Raw genomic sequence first — 21,349 nt, 5'->3', positions numbered from 1 at the left:
TTGAAAACCTTCAGATTACATAAAGTATCTAGCTCTTTTTTTCTTCCTTCCTTTTTTTCTTTTTCTTTCTTTCTTTCGTTCTTTCTTTCTTTTTTTAGAAAACTATCCAACTACTTTCTGCTCTGACATTTTTCTTCCAGGAAGTTCTTATTGTTTTGTGAATAGTTAATACATCTGTTTCATTTACAAATCAGGGCCAGTTAAAAAGGACACACTGAGAAGACTTCCTCCTCCCCAAGCACATCCAGCCCCAACCCCTCACCATGAACAGCCTTTATGTAGCTTCTTGTGTGTCCTTCCAATAATTTTCAGTGGAAATAGAAGCAAGTACTGAGGTAGGACAGTAAGAAGCTAGGAAAATTCTTTGGCAAATGGAATAGGGCAACTGAGAGAGCTGAACAAACTGGCCAAGCAATTTACAGCCAGATACAGAAGGTCACCTCTGTGGAGAGCAGGACCAATAAAGTGGCATTTGTCCAATCAAAACAGTATAAAGTATATAAAACAAAATGGAGTCACTCGTGTCAACTAAAATGGCTGTCAGTCAGCCGTGACACTTCGGTTCAAGAGGGAAACTACCTAAGTCACTCTAGACACATCTGGCAAGGGGACACACTTAAGATATCTGCCCTCGTGGTCAGAGCAGACACATCGCAGCTAAGATATCTGCACACATGATCAAAACAGCCATGTCTGCAGAGCGGGACCACCCATAGATAGGGTCCTGGGGGAATTCCACTCTTGCCAGCAGGGTGTCAAGCAGAACAGCCATGTACCACCCATAGGTACCTGGACAAATTCCATACTTGGCATCAGGGGTCCCAAAACATTTACCAGAAAGACCCAGCAGGGTAGAGTAAACCACTTTCCAGATAGAACTGAGTCAGGCTCCAGACCACTGCTGAGACAGCCGAGCGCCACACGCCAGAGCGCTGCTCCATGCCACGCTGACCTCCCCTGGCATTGGCTGCCAGAGGCTCTGCCCTGCAGGACCGAGGAGTTCATCTGCCCCGCTGCCCATCTGGCTTCAGAGATCCTTCCTCGCAAGATGCTGATGACTCCTCTGCCCACTGTGCTGTCTCCCAGACGGGACCCACACTCTGAGACTCTGGGACTCGGGTTCATTATCCCCCATTGACTGCTGTGTGTGTGTGTACGTTATAATTCTCTCAGATTTTTAACATGTGAGTAGGATATTAACACATGTTGATGTTCTACTGTGAGTGAGCCTGCACTAATAAAAGCTGAGCGAACAGCACAGTTACTGTGTGTGACTCTTGTCTGCTCCTCGGTGCCGGGCTCCCAGCAGGCAGCGAGCCGACCCGCTGCCCGGCTGACTTACAGGAAAGACTAGATCATGAACAAATGCTCGTGACAGTCTCCCTGGAGATGACATCTAGGCCTCAGTTGTAGTTCAGCTCCAGTCCCAGAAAAGCAGCAAAACCAGGTGGCTGACACCAGGACCTGCTGCAGTGACGGGTGACCCCCCCACTGCTCCGGCACTGACCAGTCAGCAGAGACCACGACCCTAAAACGGCGCACCTGAAAACAGATGCATATTCCACCGCACCCCTCCCCTGAGACCTCCAAGATTCCCACCTGCAAGAGAGAAATAAAAACCCTCAAGACAAAGGGCCCAGCTCACGCCCTCGCCCTTGGGGGAGCAGCCCACATAATTTTCCGCCCCCACTTTTTCCTCGGCCGGCACACGTCTCCTAAGCTCTCAGGGTCCCCATGAGACTTTCAACCAGGGGAGCAGTGGGCTGCAACAGCTTGTCCCAGGCTCATCCCCTGCATTTGTCCCTGAGACCCCTCTTTCCTCTGACTTCCCGGTGAGCCAAGGCAGCCCCGCTGAGGCTCTCCCGTTGCCTCTTCTATGCTGGGCCCTTCCTTGTTTCACTGCCCCAGCTTTTATAAACACATTCTCATAGCCACCTAGACTCATGTTTTGAGATATTTCCTACGTCAAGTCAAAACCCCACACATGACCGGCTGGCCCCAGGCAGACCCGCTCAGGGCCAGGCTGCCTGTCGGGGAGCAGCACAAACATGCGTCGTTGCCACCCCCACTTTATCACACCTGCGCCGGCAGGTTGTATGCACTTTGTCCCTCGCTGTGTCCTGTGCCCTGGCACTCCCAGTGTCGATAGGCGAGCCCGCCTTCCGTCTTCTGTTTATAGCTGCACTAATAGCCCAGACTGCCAGACACTTGGGTCATTTCCAGTCTTCTGATAGGCAATGTCACCATAGATAACCTCGTCTCTGACATCTCCTGAAGGCATGTCTGTAGGTTAAAGTCCTAGAAGTGGAATCACTGGGTCAAAAGACTGGCCTACATTTCCAATTCCGGGACATCTCAATCCAGGGCTGGAGGCGCGGGGAGCAGGCCACTTCACGTGGGGTCCACGGACCGGGGCCCGTCCGCCATGACACCGTGAGGAAACTGACAAGAGTGAGGAAGCAGAGAGCAATCTGCCATTGTTGTGACATCCAAGGGCACGATCACTTTTCTAAGTAGTTGATTTTCATTGACTTTCTCCATCTGTGACGACTGGAAATAAAAGTTACTTCTGTCAGTGTAAGAAAACTTCAGGCCAGTAGAGAATTTTTATGAGTTTATTTGAGCCAAACTGACGACAGTTTCTGAGAAGCCAAATCGCAATGGATTGAGAAAATGCTCTGGGAAATGGCGGTTTTGCACCTTGTTTTATACATTACAGTCAAAAGAGGAGACATGGGGGTTACATGAAATCCACAGTTCACAGATTAGGGAGGCGGGAGAAGGCAAAGGTAGGGGGACCTCTAGGATTGGATAAAAAGTAAAATGATAGACACACTTCCTTTGCATAGGTGGGTACAGGATATTAAACAGTCAAAATTAACCCACAACAATAGCAATGAGGGAATTTGTGGTCTGGCTCTGGTGACTGTACCCCAGGGGTTCGGAAAGAGGGACATTACCTGACACTCCAAAGGCATGTCATGCAGATGCCAAAAGACAACAGACAGGCTCAAATAAGGTAAAGGGTGACCTTTGTTGGTGAAGATTCTAGCCTAGGGCGTGACTACCTGCCACAAACTGCTTTTAGTTAAAATGTTTGAATTGCAGACCATCCTAGGTGGTCACTCCAGGTCTCTGAGTTTGTAAGGTGAGCGCACGGGCCTCCCCTGAGCTTGTCAGGTTTAGTACGTGGCCTCTTTTCATCCACATTTCTATGGCTATACAAAAGTTATAAATAACTTTTTTTTTTTTTTATAAATATAAGATCTCCTTTTAAATCACTTCAAATTCAGTAATATGTGTTATCCAAACTTTCAAAAAAAGTTGTGGCAAAATAGGACTACTCCTTAACACCAAAAAATAGAACAAAATTAACCAAGAAGTAAAATTATATTTCGATCACTGGACAGTGATCGATTGAATACTAACATATTTCGATGTGAGAGATCAAAGACCTGCAAACCACATGGATGAATTACAGGGACAGGGAGATAGAACAAGAGCCTGTCCCAGATCAAACAAGCAGACAATGACACACACAAAATTCAGTAGCAGGTGCTAAGTGATCCCAGGAGGCCTCCCCAGCAAAAGAACCTGGCCTCCCAGGCTGAAAAGCAACGTCTCAAGAATTTGCCTGCCTGCCAAAGAGTGGGAAGGGGGGTGTAAAATGAAATAAAAAGTGCAGGAAGGAAATGTTAGAAGATCAGTTTAGATTTTATAATCTCATCCTTTGAAATATACTTTTTTTTGCGAAGTAAATACTCATTGGTTTTTCAGGTATACGGTTTAAACAAATACATATACTAGGGATGCAGATCTACTGTTTTTTATTCTGAAAGGTATGGATTCAAAAGAGATGAAAGACCAGTGCACTAGGTGTGTGGAAGGATGGGAGGGCAGGGATCCGGGGTGCTCACCGCCGCAACCCAGGGACACACAGCCAGCAAGAGGGATGGTGTGGGTTCAGATACAGCTCTGGAAATCAGTACCGGTACCAAGGGCCCAGCTGCTTCCTTCTGCAGCTGTGGCTGCTAAATATTAAGCTTCCAAAGAGAGAAAGGACGAAACATCCTTTCTCTGTCCCGCCATGAAGCTGCTGTTGAAACACAGTGTTTGGCCTTCTAGAGTTGAGAGAAAAATGAGCAATCAGCTGATGGGTTGATACTCCATCAGCACATGGGAAGCATGGGGCGTAGCTAGTTTATGGGTCCAGAGTTTCTGTTGGAAGTGATGAAAAGTTCTGAACTAGACAGAACTGATGGTCGCACAATATCGTGAATGCACTTAGTGCTGTGACCGGCAGAGTTTGGGTTCTGGTCTCCCGAATAAAGGACTTTGAACGAGGCATACTGAAAAAGCAAAGGCAGATTTATCGAGGCTCTGCAGAGCACCAGAACACAGATAGGGCCTCAGGTTCTGGGCCCTCCGTGTGGGACATGGGGACTTTTTATTGCTTGGGAACAGAAGAGGGGCTGGGGTTGACCAGTCAGGTGTCGGTCAGCAGGCTCTTTCCTTTTCTGGAACACTGATGTCCACGTCGAGGTCAGTGAAGCAAAGCATTCCAGGATCGGACAGGACTGCTTGTAGAATTCAGGAAGAAACTTTCCCAAGCAGGTATTGGGTTTGTCTGTGTGGCTTGGCATTAGATCTGAAACACGAACTTAAAAGAAGTCAGGGTAGTTCCCGGACCATTGTTTTATAGCTCCCTATTAATAACTGCCATGGTTCTGGCCGGGCTTGACTCAATGGAGCAATTTTTCAGAACATTTTTTTTCTACCTGTTTCAATGCCACTGGATCGAACACTTACAATGGGTACAATGGTCAATTTTCTGTTATGTATATTTTTCTACAATTACCAGAAAAACGACAGCAGTGTTTTGAGAGATTTAGACGTGTGATTCCCATGTAAGGTATTTTTTATTAAGTCGGCTTGTGAACTGATCACAAAAGACATGGTGTCTTCATGACATCTTCAGAATAGTTGCTATTTGCAATATTACTGAACTGACTTCTGTGGAAGGAAGCCAGTTTCTAAAGAGAGATCTGCTTGAATGTTGACGTCTTCAGAAAGATGTTATCAAAATCTTGCTTTGAGATACATGGTTGTTGTTTTGTTTATTTTTTTGTTTATTTGAATCAAAAATGAGTTGGTTAGTTTTATTCTCCCTGTGTAGATGTTTATCAGAATTAAGTATTCTGAATTCCTGGGAACTTAGAGTAATTTAATCAGCCATAATGATGAGTTTTAAAAAAAACAACAAACCTGCTGTTTAAAACTAGTACCCCTAGGAAAATATATTAGTGGAAGAATGGAATTTTTAAAATTTTTTAATTTATTGATTTAGAGAGAAAGAGAGAGAAATATCAATTTGTTGTTCTACTCATTTATGCCCTCATTGGTTGATTCTTGTGTGTGCTCTGACCAGGGATCGAACCCACAAGTTTGGTATATTAGGAAGACACTCACCAACTGAGCTACCCAGCCAGGGCTGGAAGAATGGAATTTTTAAAAAAGGAATAAAGTATCCTTTTAACAGTTATTTTTAAAACTTTCTGCACATCGGGGTCACTTTAGACCTCAGGAGTATGGATTTTTGACTGTGCTATATAAGTTCTCCCCAGATCCAGCCCCGTCTCCCCAGGTCCAACCCCATCTACCTGAGGGTACGCAAGTTACACAGAGGCAGAGAGAACACTGGCCCCTTTTATAAATGTGTTAATGGCACACAAAAGAAAATCGATCACCATAAGGGAATCAATTTTTTTAAATCATAATTTTATAAGATTGTCCACTCAGCTCTTTTGTGTGGACTGTCATCTCCTGCCCAAAGCAGTCTTGGCTGGGGACAATTTTGCAGAGGACCACTGTGTGACCTGCAGCTACCTGGGATGACGTTGTATTTAAAATGCGGTCCGCACTTTGAGGCCAGTTCCAAACCCCATGTTTACCTAAATATGCCCATTTAAAATCTGGCAGGAAGAACTTTAACACTTTGAAAGAGCATACTATGTGCCTGTCAGAGGCTTAGAAATTGAGGAAACTAGTCCAAGATGGCAGAGCTAGTAAGTGGTAGAGAGAGACCTGTCCACTAACCACCATAGTTCTAGGAAAGAAAGGAAAGGCAGACCGTCATCTTCCCTGAGCCTGGAACCCCTTTGCATTAATAAATTTCCATCACCCAAAACAGTTGTTGGCACAGAATGGGGGCTCAATACACTTGGTGCAGGGGACAAGGGGTGGGCGGGAGGGAGGGAAGAAGAAGGAGCTATGGAGTAAGTTTTCCTCCAGGGCTGACACTTTATCTGGAATTGCAAAACGCCCGAAAAACTCTGAGCTCATCACAAAAGATGGTACTCGAATATTTTACATGATTGGTAAACCCATGTACAATCTAGATCACCCTGGAGTTGTTAGGCCCACGTCCCAGGCTCTGCTCTTTTCTTCCCAGCTGCGTGACCTTGGGCCAGGCAGATAACCTCACTAAGTCTGTTTCCTGGGTAATGCGATTTACTTTGGACAAGTCACCTCCTCTCTAAGACTCAGTGTACCCACAAATGAGGAGGTTAACCAGTGGGCAGATCTGATGAAACACTTCACTAAAATAGACACCTAAGTGGCCAGTAGGCACATGGAGAGATAGGCGACTTCATTACCCATCAGGAACTGAAAATTAAAACCCCACACCTCCCAGAATCATTGGATGAAAAAGGCAGCCAGTCCTAAGTGCTGGGAGCTTGCCCTCCTTGGACTCCACAGCTGGGCTCCTTCTGAGTTTTCCTCCCTTGGGAAGGGAAGGAGGTACTTTCTGCTCCTCTTTCCCTGAGCCCGTCTCTTCCCACTTCTTAGATTCTTAGACGCTTCCCTTCATCTGACCTTAAGGTGGGATTGCCTTTTTAAATGTACTTAGCAGTTATTGAAGAATTTCTTATGTTGGCCTCTCATTACTTCAAACGCTGGTTAAGTAGTTCTTACAAGTTACACAAAATGGACAGGGTTGGGGTCTCTAAATATTAGGAATGCTCTCTACTCACTCCTCGGCTACATGGTTTCAAGTGGGTCTCTAAAATGGCCATTTTTAACATCAGAAATCTATGACTGGTGAACAGCCTAAGTCTCTTTATAGGCTATTAAGACCTTGTAAAATAAGTGCAAGAGTTAATAACGCTTTAGAAATCTGGTAGGTAGGTGTAGATTTAATTTGTAGCCACTAATAAAAATTCTGTAAAGATGTTTTGCTTTTTGCTGTGAAGGGGCCCTAAACGTGTGTTTGTATATACTGCCTGCAGGTGTGGCTACTACGTGTCTGTCTAGCAATGGTCTGAGAAGGCAGGCATAAGAAAGTGCTGCCAGGGTAGAAATACCCTCTATCTGTGAACGCTAGTTGGTGGGGATGAGGGGATTAATTATAAAATGAGTAAAAGCTTTGCTAACAGAGAGCAGGAAATAATTCAGTGAGAAGTCATTACAAAAAGAATTTATTAGACAAACACATCCATAGATTGCATCTGAGGATTTGGTGGGAAAGCCACTGGGTCTTTTTAAAGCAGCAGAAGTCCAAAGCCACACACTTCTAGGTTTCCTCTGTTACCATCGGGGGAAACACGAAAGGTGGGGAACGATAGCATGCCATGCTAGTCCGTGCACAGGTGAGCACCCCCATTGCTCCCTAGTCCCTCTGTCTAACTGGAGTCTGTGATTCTGGTACCTGAGAAGAATGAAATGTTTCCCACATCTTACAGAAATTCCGCTTCTTTGTTAAAGACCTTGCCTCTGGACACAGGAACTGCCACAGAATGTTACTTTCAAGAAACTAATGAGTAGCTATTGAGGGCATATTTATCAACATGTAAAGTGAGTAAAATAATAGTCTCTCCTAGAGTAACTGCATTTTCAATCTCATCTGGCATCGGCTGTGTTTTAGGAAGTACAGTGCACTGTTTGGGAATACTTTTCTTTTAGAATGGAAGAGAAAGAGTCTAATTAGTAAATAATACATAATTTCAAATCTTGTGAGTCAAATAAATGAAGTCATCATTTAATTTGAGAGAAAGGGAGGATATTTTTCTACCATTTCTGATCAACATAGAAGTTGATATTTCACGATGACAATAGTATCACATGTTAATAATACAAACCAGTGTGCTTTTTTTCACTTTATAAGAAGCCATCGCTCGTTAAATTTAATTATTAATGGCATAGGCTGTCAAGAAGTAGCAAGGAGTAAGGGGTCTATGTAGAAATCAATGGGCCTCGGTCAAATAAAGGCGAGAAGGAAACATACATGACCTGTCTGGGTCTCTGAGATTACACAGAAAACTAGAGGAAGAGTATCCCACACAAAACTGGCAAGAGAATTTTACAGAAGAAGTAATTTTTAGGGGAGATAGTAAAAGCAGTAGTCAGAATGCATATTGAATTCACAATGAATATGCTTTTTGATTCCACAGTAGCTCTTTGTACCCAAGAAGTATTCCCTTCACAGTCCCTTACAACCTTTTGCTTGTTCCCCAGGTCATCCTGGAGAGTCTTTGGAACAAGAATTGCTTTCAAGTCAGAATCTTAGACAAAGCCCCCAAAAGGTTGAATGTGTGCTTTAAGAAAGCAGTCCAATTCGTGTATGTGCTGGGGAGCCAACCCTGCCCCAGTGCCGTTCCCCACCAGGAGCCTAGGAGACGCTGGGACACACGTTCACCAGGAGGGACGTTTTTAGAGCATCAAGTACTGTAGGTCAAAACAGGCGGTCTTGTCACTTACGTCTCAGGGAACGGGGGAAGACAGGCAGCTCAGGCAGAGACCTCAAGACTTCAGCTGAGCCATTGGCTCCGTCGTCACCGTCTTTATGTATCTGGGGCCATGAGTGGCACCACGGTAAGCCTAGCTACAAAGCTGTGCGTTTTCTGGCACAAACTTCTGGTCTTCTCAGAAGCATAAAGTCCCCATTGTCTCGGAATAGCCTGTAGGGAGTCTGTTTGGCACAGGAATTGTGCTCAAGTCCAAGTCGTGAAGGAAGGTCTAAAAACGTTGAGTCTTACGTGTTTAAAATATTGTCCGTGTCCCAGCGGCAGTGTGCGCTCACGGTCCCAGCTCACCCAGCTTTGATCAGCAGTGGGGCGGAATCGCTGGGTTTGGGCCAGTTACCAAGTATGAAAACGGGAACAATCAGCTACGAAGAGGGAAAGCTCCTTTACCCTCTGAGTGAACTAAAATCTTGGCGGATTCCTTCCCAGGTGTGCGCAGCTGGCGACTTGGAGGTCTCTGCTCCCTCGCGTCCGCATCCGCGCAGGGTGTGAGCCCGGCGCCCAACACCCAGAACCACAAAGGGAGTCCTGGAGCTGAATTAAACCTGACCGAGAGTGAAAATCCAGGTCAAGAATCGAGAAGATTTTAGGACATTTTAAAAGATGTGGACTGCATGGATTCAGGGGGTCGGTGCCGCGGGCAGGGGCGCCGCGGGGAGGTGGCGGGTGGCCTCTCCCTGCCCTCTGGCGGCGCTCCCGCGGCTGGCAGGGAAGGGGCGCACAGACACTTACGCACCAGGAGGGGGCGGTCCCTGGGCCTCAGCGCCCCTCCATGGAGTGGGGAACCTCACGACGACGCCACACACTCGGGTTCATAGATGAGGGGCGTAGAAAGGGGTCAGGTAGGAGGGTCCGAGGAAGGGCGCGAAGGAGCCCCCAGCAGCTGCGACAGCTGTCAGCGGGAAGGAGGTGGCGGCCGGGAAGAGGACGTTGGCCGCCGAGTAGGAGGAAAAAGTCTGAAAGGGCAGCGCGCTGGGGCCTGGGGGTCCGGGGCTGCCCCCTGCGCCACCGCCACCGCTCGCTGCCACCGCCCCGGGGGCCACGGGCTGGGGCGCGCAGCCAAGCGCCTGCGCCGCGCCGTCTGCGCCAGGGTTCTGCTTCTTCCACTTGGTCCTGCGGTTCTGGAACCAAATTTTGACCTGCGTTTCAGTGAGGCTGAGCGACAGCGCGAGGTTCAAGCGCTCGCACACTGAGAGGTAGCGCGTGGCCCGGAATTTGTTCTCCAAAGCCACCAGCTGCTCGTAGGTGAAAGCGGTGCGCGCGCGCCTCGGCTTGGCGCAGCTGGGCTCCGCGCGTCGGCGCCGGGGCCGTGGGGAGCCCGGCGAGCCGGGGGAACCCAAGAGGCCGCCCGCACCGCTATCCCCCGCCGCCAATGCTGCCGCCCGGATCTCAGGGGAGCGCGGCGGCCCCGCTTGCAGACGCTCAGCCCGCTCCCGCCGCCGCCGCCGCCGCCTTCCCGCATCCTCCGCCTCCGCTTCCGCCTCCTCTGCCTCGGAGCCCTCCAGAGGGGACGCTGCCCCCGCGCCTCGGCCCGCAGCATCTAGGGGAGAAGGGGCCGGTGATCAGAAGCCCAGAACCACCCGGCCTGTCCGGGTCCCCAGGCCTCCGTCATGTCCTCCTTAGAGCACGTAGCTCTTCTCCCAAGGCAGCCCCCCGGCTCGTTTTAGCAATCCCTTCCCGCGACCGTAGGCCTTCGCAAGCCCTTCCCGGGGTCGGAGTTTAGGGGTGCAGTGCCCCTTTGCTTTTCACTCATCCGTCACACAGTAGGCGTCCCAGAAGTGTGTTTTGTATGAACGATACCCTTCATTAAGAAAAAATAATGACCTTATTGGACAACCTTACGGTGGGGGGGGTAGAATCATTGTACATTAAGACATCAAGATGTCAAGTGCATTTAGGATTGTGCCTCCCCAGCCGCTGGAAGCCTGTTTTGGTCTGGGACTCCTAGCAATTAAAACAGAAGTTATTAAGACCCATCCCCCTTTAAAGTGAAATTCCCCCTTTCCCATCTTCTCTCTCCTGCTGTGTTAATAGAGTTTCAGATTTGTGCGGGGCTGGATCGATAGATGTCATCTATTAAAGGTAAGTTTTAATCGAACAATATTAGGATCAGACAGGGAAAGGGGGTTTGAAGTTGGTACCTGCAAGCTGTGGGCAGGAGATATGCAGGCGCCAGTAATAGAATATCGATCATGGGATGGGGAGAGGGAAGCGCGGCCCCTCGGAGAGGCGATCCTAACAATTACCGGGCTGACCGCGCGGGCTCCAGCGCAGCCGCCAGAGGCGCCCCGAGCCCCAGACAATCACCGCCAAACTTGGGGAGGGAAAGCGGGAGGATGCGTGGTGTCCAGCCCCTCCCGAACCAGCTTCCCTGACCCTCAGCGTGGCTCCAGGGGACATCGTGCCCCGCTCCCCACCCAGCACGGCCCTGGTGTCTTTGGTCCTTCCTTCTAGACACCAGCCTTCCCGGACCCCTCATTAGGTATCCACGAGAGTTAGAGGCAAGTCAAAAGGGTTTCGAGGAGAAAGAACCAAAAGCCTCCCATCACCCCACCCCATGGTGAGCGCGGGGGCAGCAGAGTTTCTGCAGGAGTCCCTGGGTAGCTGGAAGTGGACACTGGGTGGTAAAGCTGACTTCGATGCTCGCTAAGACCTCGACACCTGATTAGGCCTCAACACCCTCATTCATTAAATGGGGGCGATGTTAATGATGCTGTCTCTCGAGTTCTGAAGTTTTTCTGAGTTTTATCCCAATCTCTAGCTCAGGTCCTGGCAATGGCAGGAGCAGTAAATGCCCCATACAGGAGGGAGACTGGGGAAGGTGGGCGCAGGACGTCAGCTTCCTCTGCGAGCAAATCAGACCTGCGATGCTTACCCACTTGTTAGGTGAGCAGGGATGGCTTGGGTGGCAAATCCCTCACCTGGGATCCTGGAGGCCTCCTTTCCGCCTCAATCTAATTCCAAGACAGGGGCTACATCTTGTCCTGTGAGCCTTCTCCCTTTGGAGAAGACGTCGCTAAGCGCCACTCCTGGGTCCCTGGCTGCCCCCTCACCCCCCCCCCCGCCACCTCCCCACCCCTCGGACACACACCTCTCCATCAGACCATCTGAGCCGGGGCTTCCCAGAGCCGGGGGCCCCCTCGCATCCTTACCAGGGTTCTCCGGTTGGCGGGCCTGGTCCCCGGAGTTGGAGTCCTTCCCCGATTCAGCCTCTGCCAAACTTTTCTTGGCTTCCAGAGGAGCAGGGCGCAGGGCCGGGAGCGCCGCGCGGGTGAATTTCTGTGGGTCCAGGATGTCCAGGACGGAGAAGGAGATCTTGTGGTGGGAGGGAGCCGCCTTGGCCCCGCCGTCCTGCCATGCCAGCATGCCCGCCGCCCGCGGGCCGGAGGCCAGCGGCGCGGGGTCCGGGATGGCCGCGCTCGGGCTTTCCTTCTTCTGTGGCTCGGCCACGGCTGACCAGCCGATAGGAGGGTCGGGGCAGCCAAGTGAAGCTCGAGAGGGGAGGGGGGACGGGGACGGGAAGGCGGAGCGGGGAGAGAGCAGCGGGGGGCTGCGCGCCGATTGGCACTCGCGAGGCCCAGGCCCCCGACACGTGCAGGGCGCGCTCGAGTAAGCCCCTAGACTGCCCTGAGCCACACCGGGCCGCTAGCCTTGGCGAGGGGCGCCTCGGTGCGCCCGGTGCGCGCGCCCGCTGGAAGAGCGCCCCCGGCTCCGCGCGCCTCCGCCCAATCCGCAGAGACTAAGAGTGTACGCGAGCGAGGGAGGGAGAGCCGGACGCATACCGGACGCATCTATTCCCGGGGACCCCCAACAGGCACACACTGACCAGCTTGCGCCCTTTCCCCAGTGCACCCGCCTTTGCATTGGGGATGCGTTTGAGACCGGGCCTGATGACTTCAAGGCAGCGCTCAGCACAGCTTCTGGCCCGCCAGTGAATCACAGTGACGACCTCAGTCCAGGTCACCTCGGATTTAGGTCCTTGCGTCCTCACAGTGTGCAAAGCCCTTGGGCTCTCGGGATATCACTTTATTCTCAGTATTCTCAGAGCGCCCCCGTGAGGTGGGCGTGGCCTAGCAAGGCTATTCCACCAGCTTTACAGATGAGGAAACTGAGGTTCGAAGATGAGAAGCGAGTTGCCCGAGGTCATTGTTGGTTGCTGACAGAGTCTGGATTCAAATTCAGATCTTCTTCTCCGGGACCAGTCCCTTTACAGTGCTTCCTGCTGTCCCAAAAGTGGAGGAAGAAAATACCGCCCTGTGCCAAGGCTTTCCCTGCCACCCCGAGGTAGGGGTTTGGGGGAGATGTCCCAGCACCGCCAAGGTGGCCAGCTTCCTGGGAGACTTCGGTGCGTCTCGGGCTCAGAGCCAGGTGAGGGTGGCTCCCCTGGTTGCTGAGCACCAACCGCGGCCCTCAGTGCCCTTCAGGCCTTCTCAACGGTCACGTATTTAGTCATTTGCAACAGAAATTGGGGCTCTGGGAATCAGGTTGTATCTTTAACTTCCATCCCTCCCAGACCCAGGAAGAAAAAAAGTTAAAAGATGTTTGCCTGCTATGAGTTTGAGGTAAGGGGACAGAAAGGATTGAAATGGCCCCATTTGCCCTACCGAGTCCTGTGGGATTATGAACATCAGTCCTTGGGGAAGCATCCACCAGCTGCCCTTGTCTTAACATTCCTTTTTCCTGTCACTTGGGGAACAGCCCGTGAGCACTAAGCATTTCTCTCACTTATCTGAGGCTTCTCCTAACCACTGCCCAGAAGAAACACCTCTAACACAGCTGGCCTTTCTTCCCCACCCCATGCGGTTTTCAAACAATGGCTTGGCAATGAATATTGTCCAAGCAGGTAGCGTAGGAAGGGGAGGAGAAACCTCATCAAAGTTCTGGGGCGGCTAATCCCAGCTGTTATTGAAGGGCGGGCTTGACAGGCAGCTTTTCTCATTCAGACCGCCTGGCTCCTCCCCCAGGTGGCCGCTGGGTTCCCTGGGGACTTAAAAGCCCTGCCGAAATTCAAGTCAGCCCTGGTCCTAAAGCCAAGATGGATTGTGCTTTAAAAGGGAATCAGGAAAGGAAGTGTCCTGCCCAAGCCCACTGGACCACCTCCCACCAGAGGGAATGCCCACCCGTGAAAAGCAAAGAAAAGGCAGCCTTGGAACCTGGGTTGCAAATCACAAAGCTCCCTGAATGCCAAGAGAGAGGGTACTTTGCGTTCTGCTCGACCACCCTTCACCCTCAGTTCTCGCTTGATTTTTTTCCTTTAACCTTCCTTTTCTTTCTCCCTCTTTCCCCATACTGATCTCAGCCCCCTTTCACTTTTTAACACCCATGTTGATATTTTTTCAAATTTAGGTTCTTCAAGGTAGCTAGACATAGCTCTCCTTAAGGTAGCTTTGAAATGGGCATTTGTGGCTTTGCACGGCCCCTCTTCTTATCTGTTCTCCTAAACAGACATTGAGGCCATTTTGCACGGGAAGCTGGGCTGGCATTCCAGAGGCCACCCTGTACCCCCAACTAGAGGGACAGGAAAGGTTCAGGCAGCCAAGGCCCCAACCTGGGTCATGTTCATTTCACTTTATAAATTGCTTCAAAGTTTTGTGTTTAAATGATATGAGTCCTCTTTCCTTGGCTACAAATCATTTTTCCTTTGAGGTCCACAGGTGTTAAATATAGAAGAGGAGCTGAAAAGGGAGAAGAAACAAATTGGGACGTCAAGAACACATCAAGGCTGTGTGCTTTAAGACTATGTATGTTTAAGAACTTCTCATAGTTATTGTAAAATTTTTCTTTACTTTTAAAGATTTTTCTTATTTGTTTTTAGAGAGAGAGGAAGGGAGGAAAAAAGCAAGTGAGAGAAACACTGATGTCTGAGAGATACACAGATCATTTGCCTCTCACACACCCAGAACCAGGGACCTGGCCCAAAGTCCAGGCATGTGCCCCAACAGGGATTCAAATCAGTGACCTTTTGGTTCGCAGGTTGGTGCTGAATCCACTGAGCCACACCAGCCAGGGCTGTAAAATGTTTCTTGCCCTTTATTGGTACTATGTTTCTTTTTCTTTTTAAGATTTTATTTATTTATTTTTAGAGAGAGGGGAAGGAATGGAGAAAGAGAAGGAGAGAAATGTTGTTGATGTGTGGTTGCCTCTCGTGCACTCCCAACTGGGTACCTGGCCTATAACCCAGGCATGTGCCCTGACTGGGAATTGAACCAGCGACGTTACGGTTCACAGGCTGGCACTCAATCCACTGAGCCACACCAGCCACGGCTGTAAAATTGTGCTTGCCCTTTATTGTTCCTGTATTTCTGATATGTGTGTTTCGTGTAGCATAGGTTATGTGAGCCCTCACGCTCAGTACTTGGCTTCTGGAAACAGATGACACAGGAGAAACAATGAGGTATCTCCCATCGACACTGAAGGAATAGAAAAGTTCCCCCTCTTACTCACGTAACTTAAAGGGAACACCCCCCAACCCCCGACAAAACAGCCTCAGTTCTCCAAGTCAGTGACGAGAGAGAGAAGGCTTTGGGGAACTGTTTTTCTGGCCACCTGCTTTGTAAATGACCAGGAGGCAATGAGGCCTCCTATAGGCACAATTTGGTGATGTGTTGACTTGCTGACATCCGCACACAGGTATTTATACCCAAGGTATTCTTATATAATAAATATATCCATATCCAGCAGGCTGCTTTCTCCCTGTGCATGGAGTGGATCTGTTTTTTCAGAGTGGGCATTAACATTCTGCCTGAGTGCTGTCTTTCAATTGCTTTGATGCAAGGTGGATTCCAACCCTGACCTGTCCTGGTGGCAAGTGAAGGCTGTAACAAGCTCCGGATCAATATTCATAGCGGGTGTCCTGAGCTGATAACACTATCCAAGACAATGTTCACTATCAGTGCAGACAGCTGAGATATTGCACCATTAGGGGTGTTGTGTTAAATAACCTGATCCATTTCTGGGGCTATTTAATGAATTTCACAGTTTAGATAGTATCTTTCAGGAGAAGGCAAGGGCTATTCCGGAGGCACTGATGCAGATCAATGGTGCCAAGCTTGCTGAGCTGTTCCACAAACAATGTGGCTGTAATTCCAGCCCAGCCTGGAGGAGCTACTGCCCAGCCCACGAAGGGGTGTTAACAATGGAAAGAATTTGCCAGGATGCGGAGCGAGAGCAATATTATGAGCTCCATTAAAGCAACTTAGATAAAATCTTATGTTCCTGCAATAAAATACAACTGAAATTCTCTAGGTGAAATCCTGCCATTTGGGCCAGCCCACAGGGTAGGACACATATGCCAAAGAGACAGCTTCATAAGGCATGACATGGTGACAAAGGGGGAGTCACCTGGGGGCACAGCTGTGTGAGCGACCCCTTTACTCATCACCCTGCCAGCTTTCCCCAAATTGTGCATCTTTGATGCACATGGTCTGCAGAACAGGAGAGGGGAGCACTGGCTTTTAAGAGGAAATTACGAATAGCAGCAGAATCTGTCAGTAAATGTTTGCTTGGCTCTGTCGCCCTTGTTGCTGGAGAGTTCATTTACAATTAAAGGCTAGCATTTGCCATTTCCCACCAGGGGCTTTGAACTCTGGCTGCAAAGCAGAGCAAGTATGCCTTTTAAAATCCCACCTTGGAGACTTTGGAGAAAGCTCAAAGCGTAGCCTTCCTCCCCATCCCCAGACTGCGACCCAAATGGAAATGTTTAGTCAACATATTTTGCTTTAAGGAATTAGTATTTCTTCTCGGAAATCAACAGCTTTAAAAAGAAATCAACTTCTTTGTCTCAGCAAAGTCCAGGAAGCATCAGAGAAGGTAATGAAGCAATGAACGTTATCGTGGCAAGTGGAGGACGTGTTCATTGCTCCCGGTAATGACAGTATTAACAATAAGAGCTGTTCTTTCTTGGGCACTTGCTCTGGACCACTCGGGCCAAGCTTTTTTGCTTATTTGGGGTTACTTTAACCCTCTCCATGATACCCACAAGCAGGCACTATTATTATCCCCAATGTGCAGTTGAGAAAACAGAGCTTAGATAAGCGGCCCACGCCCCTATAGCTAGGAAGTGGTGAAACTGAGATTTGAGCAGGGAAATTGAGAAAACAGAACCCCGTTCAGGAAAGAAAATCACATTCCTGCCCCGGGTGGAATCCTGTTGCAGCCCTTTACAGAACGGCTTTCCTTCTGAGCTGCTCGCCCACCTGGGATCCTAAGCGGACCTCCGAGAGAATTACAGCCCAGGCACTGCCCGGGAGGATACTGTGGTGCAGGTCTTAGAGTTGAGTTTGGAAGCGCTTGCATTCCGTGTTTTCTAGCATCTGCAGATATTCCCAGGAGGAGCCCAAGAGGAGAGGATTATCAGACCAGCCAAATGCTCTGGGCGTCTAGAAAAGTAGTGATGTAATTGGAAGAAAGGGAATGGGGGGGAAAGGGCCAGTGACAAGCTGAGGACCTATGAGGAGAGAACTGGTGAAGGACAGGGCCAGAAGGAGCAGGGACACAAAGCCAGTGTGGGCTCTTTCTGACTGGGAGCAGTGCACGTCCTGCTACTACTGTCCCAGAGAGCGGCGTGTGCAGAATGAAGGCAAGGAGGCGCGGGAGGACTTTGCTAGCATACGGAGCACCTGCTTCCTGGTTCAGTGGGGACCAGTAGGAGCAGTCTCTTGGGTGGTCTCCTGCAAGGAAGGTGTCAAAGCCCTCTGTTCCCCAAATCTGCGCCCACATTGTGTGTGTTCATCCTCTTTTCCCTTGTGTCCCGGGCTCCAGTCTTGCCACTTCCACAGGGTTTTCACCTCCCATGGTGTGCAAACTCTGGCCTGCGGACGGCCCTGTCCTGGCCTGAAGGAGCAAAGCCCGCTGAGCCTGGCAGCCTGGAGGCCAATTCCACGTCAAGGGGACGCTGCCACTCCGCCAGCGGATGGTGGCCTTGTAGGAATGCTGATCAGCGCTGCCAGGCCTCCGCATAGGCCCAGGGAAACACTTACGTGACATCTCCAAAGTTTTAAATGCTGGCAACCAATTCCGAAGCTGAAAAACAGGCCATCAGAAACACACCTGCAGGTCACAAGGTTGCCACCTCAGCTGCGCATGTGCCAAGTGACCTCCCCTGAGTGACTGTCCACAGTGTTTCCGTGGCTGCCGTCGTCCACGGAGCGAAGACTAAATGGAACACAGGTTCTGCATGCTGTACCCGCCGCCAGTGCAGCGCTGTTTCCTGGACAGCCTGTGTTCCACGGGAGACGTCTGCGGGTCCTGCCCACGCACGCTGCCTCCTCAGAGACTGTCCCGCTCCCGGGTCCTGGTGAGTGGGCAGCAGGCCACGCACTGGCCTACTCCTGGGCTGCCTAGTGCCGTCACCTCAACCAAGTGAGCCGGGCCGGTATCATCCCTCTCCCAGGAACCTGGATACAAACCCAGGGCGTGTTTCCTGCCAGCGGTGGATGCTTGAGCTCCATGAGCAACATGAATGATGATGGTGTGACTGTTGAGGGGCCACCTGGCCATTAACGTTTGGAAGGAGTGGAGACCTGGCGAGAGCTGGGACAATAGCATGGATGGGTGGAGCAAAGCAGGGAGCCGTTGAGAGGCAGACCCACACGCAGCAGCCGCTGCCTGAGCGCCGTTCTTCCTGGGCCCGGCTGTTGTGATTCTTCTGGGATCCCTGTGAGCCTCTCTGCATCCTTACACACACTCGTCACCTGGTTGTGAGCCACCTGATTCGTCAGGGTCTGCAGGGAAGCAGGACCAATAGGCTGTGCGGGGAGTTACTGAGCTAGAGCCAGAGCTAGAGCTAGAGGTAGAAATAGAAGGAGGGGTAGAGATAAAGGGTTGTTTTTGTTTATGTTTTTGTTTTTGTTTTTAATCTTTACAGGCGCTTTATTCAGATGGCAGGCGATCTGAGAAGACAGCAGGTTGTGTACCCTAACAGACCGTCTTAAACTCCATTTTAAACCTACCCATTTTGTAAGGAAAAGAAAAGTGTAGGTAAGGGGTTTGGAATTCAGGGAAAAAGTTAATCAGATGAAAGCTGTAGCATTCCTTCCTCTGTGTCCTGGGTGGTGGTCTTTGTGTCCCCTGCGGTGGCCACCTCACCCTGGAGCACAATGGCTCAGATACCATGTTGATGGCTTGCCGTCCTCCTGAGGCACACAGGTGGAACAGCTTATGGTCTCCTGGATTCAAGGTGGGTCCTATCTTCAGTGCCTGAAACAAGAGCTTTTTCCATACATTGATTACTAAGCTTATTACTACTGTTACCTAAACTAACATTTTCCAACCTTTGAGTCTCCCATCATTCCCCCACTGTTAGTCTAAACTCTCTTATTTTTATGAGATCAGTTTCATACGGAAGTGCTCATTCTGCTGTTGAGCACATGTCTCAGAATTGGACTACCTGGTAGGGTAGGAATACATTTAATTGCAGATCCACGTAAGGGGCACACTGTAATGCCACAACACGCTGTGATAAAGCACAAAGCAGTTTTCAGCACAGGTGACAGAAGCTGCACCGTCTCCAGCTGGGACTACATTAGTGACTTTTAAGGAAAACATTTCCCTGTCCTTCAGAATTACCACAGGTCCCCATCTGTAAATATCGGACTAGGTTATTTTCTCATTGATTTGCTTAAACAAAGTATAATTTCGAAGGCTTTCCAGGGGAGCACAAACACTTATATGATGTAGGGAAAGTTTGTTCCACATAAGTTCCTCCTGCAAGACAAAATTCAGAGATGTTTAGAACATTTTTGCTAAATACACCCAAATATTTTTATCTCATTTGAAAGGAACAAGTTCTCCATAACATGGGATTAAACAAAAAGTAATGAAAAGAATTAAATCATTTCCAAAGGATGACTTGCAGGTCTTCTTGATGTTCGGGGGCCCATTGTTCCTCGGTTTTATTCCTGCCAACTTCACCTTGGTGGGGGTGGTGTGGAGTACATCCCAAGGCTTAGTCCTCTTTTCTTCTAGGTGGCTTTCTCGAGATGCTGTCTTCCAAGTCTTGGGTAGCACCTTGTCCCCAGGCTCAAAGGAATGTAGAGAGTCTGGGGTGGAGAGGTCTCTGACACACGTAAGGTCATTAACTCCATCTAAGGCTGACTTAAACACTGAACACATTTCTTTATTTTCACTTCTCCGTCTACACACGTACCTCGCACCCCAGCTGTAGCCTGAAGGGGTCACCTGCACACAATTTCATCCGCCCGCACACAATTTCTTAAGGACCTAACTGAGTCCCACTTCAAGGAGCCATCCTTATCCTGGGCAGGGCAATAGCTTGATCCCAATGGAAATGAGTTTCTTAACACAGCGCGGCTATATTTTTCTTCAAGGTGTGATTCATCTTCTATACCCTTCCAGAAGCCTGAGGTCTCCGCGCCCTGTGGAGTCTCCGCTTGATTCCCAAAAATTTACTAACCTTCTGTTTAATTTCTGAAACAAAAGCAGGTCCGTTATTGCTCTGTATGCTGCCAGGGAGCCAAAGCGAAGGATTATTTCCTTCAGTAAGGCTTTCACTACGTCCGAGGATTTCTCAGCTCTAGTAGGATAGGCTTCTACCTATCCTGAAAAGGAATCATCAAAAATTAACAAACATTTCCACCCTCGGACCCTTGGCATCTGGGTAAAGTGTATTTGCCAGTCCTCAAGGGGACACTGCCCTTGGTATTGTTTCCCTTCTTTGTTTTGATGGGGATCTGTCTTGGGGTTGTTCTTCTGGCACACGACACATCTAGCAATTACTTGTCCTATGGCTTTAGAAGTTCCAGGACTTGTGAGCCATGGTTTAAAATACGCAGTTAATGAGTCCATTCCACAGCGAGGGGTCTCGTGCCAATGCTTCATGACTGGCTCTACTGAATGCTCAGGAAGCAGTATAACTCCTTTCTAATTCTTTCCCCATCCCCCTATCCGCACCTGCTTCATCAAAACCCCAGCTCTTGGCTTCCTCTAGGTCTGCAAATATTCAGGGTCAAATTGTGATGTCTAGAACAGGCACCAAAGGCGTTATAAATGTTCCTTAACAGCCTTAAAGAGGGTTTTTGTTTTTGTTTTAAATAAGGAACTGGCTCATGTCATCACGAAGGCTGGCCAGTCCCCAGATCTGCAGGGTGAGCCGGCAAGCTGGAGACCCAGGGGAGCCCACAGTGCCGTTGAGGTTGGGGTGTCGGCAGGCTCAAGACCCAGGAAGGACCCGAGTTTCCCTTCCAGTCCGAAGGCAGGAAAGAGGCCACTGTCCCAGGCCAAGGACTGCTCTCTTACTTAAAAGAGGGTCAGCTTTTTGGCTCTATTCAGGCTTTCACCTGGTTGAATGGGGCCCGCCCGCTTGAGGGAGGGCGATTTGGTTTACTGGGTCTGCCCCTTGAAATGTTAATCTCATCCAAAACATCCAGAATAATGTCTGACCAGATATCTGGGCCCCCGTGGCCCAGTCCAGTTGACACCTAAAATTAACACTCACATGCCCAAAGGGGTTCTAATCCTGGCAGCTAGCAGCTCTCTGGGTACAAGTTGAGGTCACACCTGTGGTGTGTCACTCCAGCCTGCCCTCTCCA

General features: G+C 49.7%; 1 protein-coding gene across 1 annotated transcript; it reads right to left on the bottom strand.

Moving 5' to 3' along the window:
* Window positions 1–9,613: 9,613 nt before the first annotated feature.
* On the bottom strand, window positions 9,614–12,167 carry NKX1-2 (NK1 homeobox 2). Its single transcript, XM_090279579.1, has 2 exons — window positions 11,954–12,167; window positions 9,614–10,341 (listed from the first exon to the last, which is right to left on the bottom strand). Exons 1-2 carry the CDS (start codon window positions 12,165–12,167, stop codon window positions 9,614–9,616), a joined length of 942 nt encoding a protein of 313 aa, XP_090135705.1.
* Window positions 12,168–21,349: the final 9,182 nt, after the last annotated feature.

This window comes from Furipterus horrens, unplaced genomic scaffold (genome assembly GCF_987537825.1).
Source record: "Furipterus horrens unplaced genomic scaffold, mFurHor1.1.pri manual_scaffold_5, whole genome shotgun sequence".
Classification (NCBI taxonomy): domain Eukaryota; kingdom Metazoa; phylum Chordata; class Mammalia; order Chiroptera; family Furipteridae; genus Furipterus; species Furipterus horrens.
The sequence above is the reverse complement of the archived record's forward strand: the minus strand, read 5'-3'. Positions and strand labels throughout refer to the sequence as shown.

Coding starts and splice junctions, on each gene's coding strand:
- NKX1-2 (XM_090279579.1), bottom strand. CDS start 12,167: ATGCTGGCATGGCAGGACGGCGGGGCCAAGGCGGCTCCCTCCCACCAC. Junction 10,342..11,953: donor CCGCCAACCGGAGAACCCTG/GTAAGGATGCGA, acceptor CTTCTCCCCTAG/ATGCTGCGGGCCGAGGCGCG.